At 50.3% G+C, this 8,362-nt stretch overlaps 2 protein-coding genes across 2 annotated transcripts; one reads left to right on the plus strand and one right to left on the minus strand.

Annotated features, from left to right (window-relative positions):
- Positions 1-210: 210 nt before the first annotated feature.
- Positions 211-5,074, minus strand: SURF1 (SURF1 cytochrome c oxidase assembly factor). Its single transcript, XM_074891268.1, has 9 exons — positions 4,922-5,074; positions 4,088-4,169; positions 3,836-3,963; positions 3,362-3,444; positions 2,377-2,568; positions 2,006-2,078; positions 1,463-1,625; positions 935-1,016; positions 211-706 (listed from the first exon to the last, which is right to left on the minus strand). Exons 1-9 carry the CDS (start codon positions 4,982-4,984, stop codon positions 640-642), a joined length of 933 nt encoding a protein of 310 aa, XP_074747369.1. The 5' UTR covers positions 4,985-5,074; the 3' UTR covers positions 211-639.
- Positions 5,075-5,110: 36 nt separating this feature from the next.
- On the plus strand, positions 5,111-8,345 carry SURF2 (surfeit 2). The gene is made up of 6 exons (XM_074891269.1): positions 5,111-5,264; positions 5,627-5,781; positions 6,005-6,108; positions 6,573-6,764; positions 7,346-7,512; positions 8,247-8,345. Exons 1-6 carry the CDS (start codon positions 5,157-5,159, stop codon positions 8,328-8,330), a joined length of 810 nt encoding a protein of 269 aa, XP_074747370.1. The 5' UTR covers positions 5,111-5,156; the 3' UTR covers positions 8,331-8,345.
- The last annotated feature ends 17 nt before the right edge of the window (positions 8,346-8,362 follow it).

Raw genomic sequence — 8,362 nt, forward strand, 5'->3', positions numbered from 1 at the left:
GACATGGTCTTCTGGCATTGTGGGAGGCCACCAAGCTTGACAAGGCTCCAGCCGAGGTACCTGCTGCTTGGTTTTGCGAACCCTCCTCAGGCTCTTGCAGAGCCCCAGGCTGCCTTACGCAGCTGGACTTGAGCAGCCACAGTAACCTTTGATGTGGGTCTGTCACTGTTAAGATGTAAGGTGCATGATGCAAGGCACAAGGCAAGCACCTCCCTGCCCTCTTTATTTATTCTGATGCAACTGCTGTGAACCACTCCTGACTTCAGGAGTGACTACTTGGTGTAAAGAAACTTTGATTCAGAAAATCCCATGCTGTTTTGGGGAAAATACAGCAGTGGAGAGGTTAGAACTTTGTAGCTTACAACTAACCCGATAGAAAAATGCATCCTTGAGATTTCTAGTGAAGCTGATTTATGCAATAGTCTTAACAGCCACTTATAATTTTGAAGTTCAGTGCTTCCAAGTTGCAGCCTGACAGGAGCTTGGAGTCAAGTCTGTTTGCAGCTCAATAGCTGCTCAGGCTCACGGAGAGCGTGTTGCCTTGAAACTCGGTGCTTCAGTTAGTGTGGGCTGATCAGATTGCTGTTTTCTATCAAAGTCTGCTCCTGGCTGTAGTACAGAAGAGATGAGCCCTTCGCCTCACAGATGTAGTTTCTGTATAAATTTTCTGTACCACAAAAATGAAGTTGCAGCACATAAGCCATACCTATGAAAAAACAAAACCACACATTTATACCTTTTTGGGTAGACTGGACCTCTCTAAGTCAGCTGCAGTGCAATAAAACAATTATTTCATCACTGTGCAAATGTTACTTAGGTTAAAGCTTTTGTAGCTTAAAAGCTCATCCAGTCTCTGATGCAGGAGCAAGAATGCCAGGCAAAGCTTTACATTCAAGAGACACGTGGCAGGTCAAACACCAGCTGGGTAACGTACCAAGTGATGATGTACTGCATGTGCTCATTCCTCAGGCTCACCCTCGTCTGGCCTCCGATGGGCCCCCCTGGGACTGTGCTTCCTGTAGGTACAACACAGCGCACAGGTTACATCCCGTCTGCACCGCGTAGAGCTGCCCTTGCTGGGGGAAACGGGCTGAGGGCAGTCAGCCGAGTGGATACCCTGCTCCTCTTCCTCGGGCAAGCATGTTCCCAAGGCAGAGCCGTGGGGCAAGTGGCCGGTTGTGTTTGAGGCATCGAACACCACCTGCAGCTCCTCTGAGCACACTACTGTTCCCCCGGGCTGGCTGCCTACCACCTTCCAAAGAGTAGACCTAGCAGAACACATGAAGAGAAGGATGCAATACCTCGTTGGACCTGATCTTCAAGGTCTTTTCCAACCTCAATTCTATGATTCTACCCTTGCAAGTGCCCAGGGGAAATAATGAACTGAACAGAAAGGGGGGGGGGGGGGGGGGGGGGGGAGACTGATGTAAATTGAGTGTGGGGTTGGGTTCCTCTGACTTACTGAAATCTGCGTCGATAAAGATGGGCTCAGCGCCGGTCACCTTTGCCATAGCCTCCAGGTCACGGTAGTGCCAGCGGTTTTTCTCAATGTTATTTTCAGGCACAAAAGGTCTCCGGGTTTCTGATAACCTCACCACCCCAGTGAGATCAATTTCATCTTCAATCTGAAAAGAAATGCAGAGGAGAAAAAAGGAATCTTTCAAGGCTCATTTCATATTCCAGCATGCCAGGCCCTGATAGAAAAACAGCACTTGCAGGATCTGGTTATAAAACCAAGTGGTTGTTGCCTGCAGTGGGGCAGTGCTGTAACACAGCATGGAGAAAAGCAGATCAAGAACAGCTCCTTGTTTGTAAAAAGACATTTACTTAACAAAAAGGTGGGAAGAAAAGGTTTGCCGCCTTTGAAAAGTGCAATGGCTCTCTAAGTAACCTCCCATGACGCTGAACTCCTCCCGTGAGGCTCCTGCCTTTGGGTGTGTCAGCAGTGCCTCTGGGCAATGGAAGGGCAGAGGGTAACACGCAACATTCCCTGTGTCCCCCTTACCTGTCCCTTCAGCCTGGTCTCCGGTTTCAATTTCTTTTTGGGCACAAATCCTCGGTTGACTAAAATCGTGACCCTAGAGTTACATAAAGAAGTATGGCTCGTGAGTGAAAGGAAATTTATTCCTGCTGCTACCTAGAACTAAGTACCAAAGAAAGAAGCAATCCATAGGTTTTGTGTCACTTTTTTTGTCATCTGAGTGCATGTTATAGGGGAATTTAAATACAATTTCAAATCAAGCCTCGGTGACCTAACAGACTGTGAGAGACGCCTTTTAAGCGAGAGGGAGCGATTTATATAAACCCAACCACCGTGATTCAGCTTTTCAAAACAGAAGTGAGTTGCTCAGATGAACATGACTTCCGTTAACTTACCCTAGTTCCGTGCAGTAGAAAGGAGTGATGACATTTGCTCCATTTTCCGGGTGCGATGTCAGCCGCCCGGCGTCTCTGGCTTCTCGCTCAGGGTCCACAAGTGACCGTGGCAAAATATAGAGCTCCTTGGAGTGGTCAAAATGCCCTCGGACCTTTACAGGTCTGTACTCCAATTCCTTCAATTCCATGGGGCTGCATGGAACAAGATGAAAACAAAATCATGGCTGCAACGGGCAAATCAAATCAGGGGATTTTATTGTGGGGATTCTCCTTTTCCCTAATGGTTCACTCTAGAGCCAGTTGGCAAACAGAAGGCAAACGCCTCATGGAATAAGCAGCTGGCTTAGTATTTTATTACTATCACAGTGAATCAAATCGAGATGATCGTGCATATCTAGCGAGCAGTTCTTTTCCCTGATATCTGTAACCCGGTCCCCCTTCAGTGGCACACACAGCTGATCAGCAGGTGGATCCAGCCATCAGGGAGCGTTTCTTTTCCATCCCAGACTACAAAATCAAACAACTGCACTGTTTTGACAGTTGTGCCATATGGCCAAGAGACCTTAAAAATCTCTCTCATATCCAACACAACTGCTCCACACTTGGGACAGGGCCTGCTATTGATCCAAGACTCCCAGTTGCAGGAATAATCCCTTTGGGACATCACAGACACCAGCTACCAAGTCCTCCTTCTCCAGGAGGATTACATATGGTATGAACTACCTACCCCATTCTCCTGAACAGAGAGTCATTTTTTTAACGTGCATTTCGAGTATCCCACAGGGAAGCATTCACTTACTCTCTTACTAAAAATGAGAAAATTAACAGGATGTCTATCTTTCTAATTGCTTGCACGTCCTGATTCCCACTGCATTCCTTAATTTTCATGCAGTTTAGTATAAGCTCATTAGTGCAGGGACCATATCTAATATCCCCAGCACACTGTCAGCGCTCTGCAGACAATAAACTATCTCAGTTTCCTTACTCTAACGTCAGAGGGATGGGCTCTGATGTAATTCTTGATGCCAGTTGTGCAATCAAATCTAATTTCCACTTCCGTCGCTGAACCTAGAAGTACACAAACACAAATGTAATTCCCCATGTAATTCCCCGAATGTAATTCCCTAAAATAGAACAGAACAAAGTAATAACCGCAAGAAGCCTTAAACTCTTTGTCATAAGTTTCTCCTCAGGCCTGGCCTAAAACAGAGTAACTGGAGATATGAAAATGGAGGCTACTGACCTTAATTTGAGGAAATATTTATACTGAAATAAAAGTGTAAAAAATAAGAATCTCTCCCTTAAAGACTTACAAATGGACACCTGGAAAACAGAAATGTAAAGTAACAGCAAATCTTTACCCTGCATGCGATTTGAGCTAGATTAAACTGCCATAGATGGAAAAACCTGACAGCCCTCAACCACTCATCTCTTGAAAAAATGTAATATTTATTTGTACCTGCCATGTGCCGAGACAGAACGTGGTCAGAGGGACCAGGAAAAGGCCCCATTTCAGTAAGGTGTCCTCTCCAGATGCGTCAGCAGCTGTTGTAGAACTTTGTGGTCTGCAGAACCTTAAACAAACATCTAGAGAAAAACAAAATGAGGAATAGTATTTGTACAGGAGAGGAGACATCAAATTCCTGCAGGACATGTCACCTCTTGGTATAAGGCTGAAACAGGGAAGAAGCCCAAACAAATCTTTTCTTACCTTTAGACTTCTGGACCAGACTAGAACCTGCTTTAGTTAGGGGATATCCAAAAAATGTTCTTCTGATCAAGCAATGAGATACCTACATAAAATAAGAAAGATCCTTTGTAGTGTCTCTGCTTTGTAAAATTTGTATCTAGATGACATCATTTGCCTCAGTGATTGCGTGAAATTTTGTTTACCCATTGATTTAAGTCTCATCTGAGCAACTGCCTGTGAAACACTATGGATTAGGCTATAATTTTGAAAAAATAAAATCAAATTCCAGTTACAGAGCTGACTATAGCACAGCAAATGATCTTTCCCTTTCTATCCACGCTATCAGCAAGCGTTCACACCATCTTAATTTGTTCTGGAAATGAACCCCTGTCCTCCCGCTTCCTCCCCTTCCCGCCACACTGAAGCGGCACAAGGACAGATTTACAGCCTTTTTGCTACCGATTCCGCTCACTTTTAACACCACTTCGCCCCGCGCAGCGAAACCGGTCCCCATACCCCGACGCGGGTGGGGGGAGGACAGCCCACCGCAGCCAAAGCCCGGGCCCCGGCCACGGAAGGGCGGCAGCGGGGGGAGCCCGGCCGGGCGCACGTACAGCGCCGAGCACCGCGGGGACTCGGACTCCGGACAGGACCGGGGCGTCACCCGGCCGGGTCCCGCGCCCCTCAGCCCTAACCCCTTCCTGCTCCCCTCAGCCCGGGTCCGGCCTGGCCCCGCTCCCCCCACACGCTCCCCTCAGCCCTTCCCGCTCCCCTCAGCCCCTTCCCGCTCCCCCCACACGCTCCCCTCAGCCCTCACCCTTCCCGCTCCCCCCACACGCTCCCCGCAGCCCTCACCCGGCCCCGGCGCTCCCGCAGCAGCCGCGGCCCCGCGCGCAGCAGCAGTCTCCCCATCGCCATGGCAACGCCGCCCCCGTTTCCCCTCGCCGCCACCGGCCTCCGCGCCTAGAGAGTCCCCGGCGCGGGGCGGCAGGCCGGGCCCTCTCTAGCCGCCCCTCTCTATGGTGCCGGCTGCTCCCCGGCGGGGCCGGCACCGGAAGTGGAGGCGGGTCCCGTCTGGCGGCGCCGCTCTATGGCGGGGCCGGGGCCTGTCGGCGGCGTGGCCACGGCTGAGGCGCCCGAGGAGGAGCGGCTCTTTCTGCGGCAGCACCCGCTCCTCAGCCTCGCGGAGCCGGGCAAGGTGGGGCTGGAGCCGGGCCGTGCGGGACTGAGGGGCGCCTTGAGGGCCGGGGCCGCCCGCGGAGGGGGGCCGTGAGGGGGACGGGGGCCGCCTCCCTGAGGGGTTCGTGAGGGGATGCCGGGGCCGCGTTCCCTGAGGGGCCGTGTGGGGGGGCGAGGCCGGTGGATAGCAGGCCGGGGAGGGTACCCCAGCAGATGGACTGGGCCCCAGCGAGCTCCCTGTCCCGGAGGGGTTTCTCCCGCTGAGTAAGTGGGAGGAGGGCCGGGGAGGAGGACGCTGGTGGGAGCTTGAGGTCTCTCCTGCCCTCCCCAGCTCTGGGGAGATGCCCTGAGGTTCCCTGACCAGACATCGTTTTTCTTCAGGTGAGATGCAGGCTGACAGGCCACGAGATGCCATGTCGGCTGTCGGTGCTGCAGGCTTATACTAATGGCAAGAAGTATCAGCGGCTGATAAAGACAGCCAGAGAGTTCGACTATGGCAAGTTTGAGCCCCATATAGTGCCCAGCACAAAGAACCTGTATGTATTCTTCCTCTTGTGTGTTATGCTTCACACTTTGTTCAGTCTCAGACATAAAGCAGTAAAGCTTTACAGAGTTCTTGAGTGTTTATGGGGTTTGGGAGACTGGGAAAGTCTTTATAAAGTATTTTTCAGCTTTGAGCACAGTGCTTATAAGTGAAAAGTTACTAAATAATAGCATACTTAAACTCTGTTGCTGGCTCTTTCTTTCTGTGTCTGTCAGACATCAGCTGTTCTGCAAGCTGACTCTCAGACACATCAACAAGTTTCCAGAGCACGTGCTGCGTCATGTCCAAGGGAAGCGCTATCAGAAGGCCCTAAAAACATGTAAGTAGCTTTTCTGAAGATATATCCAGACAACTTTTTTTCCCTGAGCTGTTGAGATTCCCATAGATCTACATGAAGGGAGTGGGTCAGTTTTCTTTAGACTGACAGTAATGTACTGCTGTTGCTGTGCGTGCTCCTCAGCTGGGAAGGAAGATCCCAGGTATAGGCAACAATTGGCCCCTAGTGAATGAATACCTTAGAACATCCTTACTTGAGAGGAGCCATTCTGAAACTTCTAAAAATTTCTAAAACCACCCCAGAGAGGGTGGTTCACACGTCCAGCACAGTCTCTGTGTTAACATCTTACCTGTCTGTACTATCACTGTAGATTACATGGATGTATATTAGAGTTGGAGCTTGACATACTGCTGAGTTGCATTTAATATAAGCTAGAGCTTGGAACGAAAAGGACTGGGGTGACTGGGTAGCCTTGCTAAGCGCTGCCTGATGCCTCGCACTGCTAGATGAGGAGTGTCAGAAGGAAGGAGTGGAGTATGTCCCTGCCTGCTTGCGACAGAAGAAGCAGCGGACGCAGCACCCCGATGACCAGATGAACGGGAGCAGGCAGCCTTACAGAAAAGAGGAATTCTGGGAGCCAAAGTCCAGTGATGAGGATGGAGAGGAGACAGATGACAGCATGAGTGACCTGTACCCACGTGAGTAAGAACGTTGGTATTGTGTCCTGAAGGGAGTTTGCCAGCTAATTTTGTCCCGGCTTCTTCATCCTGCTCCATGCTGCTCGTGACTTCATCCAGCTGGAGATTCGTGGGTTTTGGAAAAGCTTACCACCACCAAATAAGAAATAGCAGTTATCACTAAGTAAAAACCAGAGTTGGATCACATAAGGTGTGAGGGGAGGGATACAAGATCCACCGGGATTTGCTGCGTTAGGTATCCCTACTTTCCTTGTTTCTCAGCAAGTCCGTGAGTCTGACAGCAGTTGGCCCGGCCACTTACCTCTGGAGGCGCTGCCTTGCTGTAGGAGAGCAGAGGTGTAACACCACAGCGCTGCCTGTGCTGAGCCGTTCCCAGAACGGGGCTAGTGAGAGCACCAGGCACGATTCTAGTAAAACACCAGTGTGTTTATTTCCCAAGTACTTCAGCAGTGAGGTGTATGTGCTCAGAGAGTGGAAGCAGGTTGGCAAATCACCTTTACGATGCCCTCAAAGTAAAGTTAAGGGGAGGCAGAACCTGCGTGTGCAGGGAACTGATCCTGAACAAAATCTTTCTATTTTAGCTGCGCTCTTCCCAGAAAAGAGCCCAGCAGCTCCACAAACCACAAAGGGCAGCGATGACTTCGCAACAGACAGCGAGGATGACGGGGCCAAGCAGAACGGTGCCATGAATGGGGAGGACGGTGGAAGAACGGGTGTCAGCAGAGCAGTTGGCAACAAAAGGGGAAAGGTGGGAGTCACACCGCGGCGTGCGGCAGCAGGGGAGCGTGGAACTGGGATCCCATCCTGTAGGTGTTTGTCTCGTCTATTCCTGGCTGAGAACCAGCAGAAGGTGCAAAGCTGTTCAGGAAAATACACTTTCCCCATGGGCCAGCCCCTGACTCGCATCCCGAGGTGTGAATTACTACCAGGAAATGTTTATCCTGCCTGCTGTAACTAGGGCTGTCTGCCTGTATAAATATCTCCTCTTTGGTGGGATCCTGCTGCACGCTCGCTTTAACAGGGAGACTGAAGTGTCTTGGGGGTTCCATAATCTTCCTCCCCATGCACGCAAACACTACTTAAACCCTTTTGAGGTCACGGGGTCTTTCTAGACCCTTTTTCTGCCTCTTTGGAGGAGCTGCCCAGGTCCTGCCTTACAGGACATATACCCTGATCACTTGCAGTTTGGGAAGCAGGCAGACATTACGTACATAAAGATGGATAAACCTTTAACTTTCTAAGGCAGCCCTGAGGGGCTGGATCCTTTATGGAAGGAAAGGCTGGCTGAAGTTCAGGTTCATGTCTATGAGGAGACAGTCATTGTTTGTATCTAATGGAACCCTGTGCCTGTCAGAGAAGGGCTGGGCAAGGAAAGCTGCTGGCTGGGAAAGCAGACCATGCTCCCTTTCTCCTCTTTAAGTGACCTTGGGCAGGGCTGGATTTGGGTTTTGGAAACCAGCTGATTCACTTTTTTCTCTACAGAAACAGTCAGGCCCTTTAAAGAAGAAATTCAAGAGTCATCATCGAAAACCCAAGAACTTCAAGAAAGCAGCCAACAGCAAATAAATTTTATGGTAACTACATGGCCTAAAGCCTGC

The sequence above is a fragment of the Strix uralensis genome, chromosome 21, assembly GCF_047716275.1.
Source record: "Strix uralensis isolate ZFMK-TIS-50842 chromosome 21, bStrUra1, whole genome shotgun sequence".
Classification (NCBI taxonomy): domain Eukaryota; kingdom Metazoa; phylum Chordata; class Aves; order Strigiformes; family Strigidae; genus Strix; species Strix uralensis.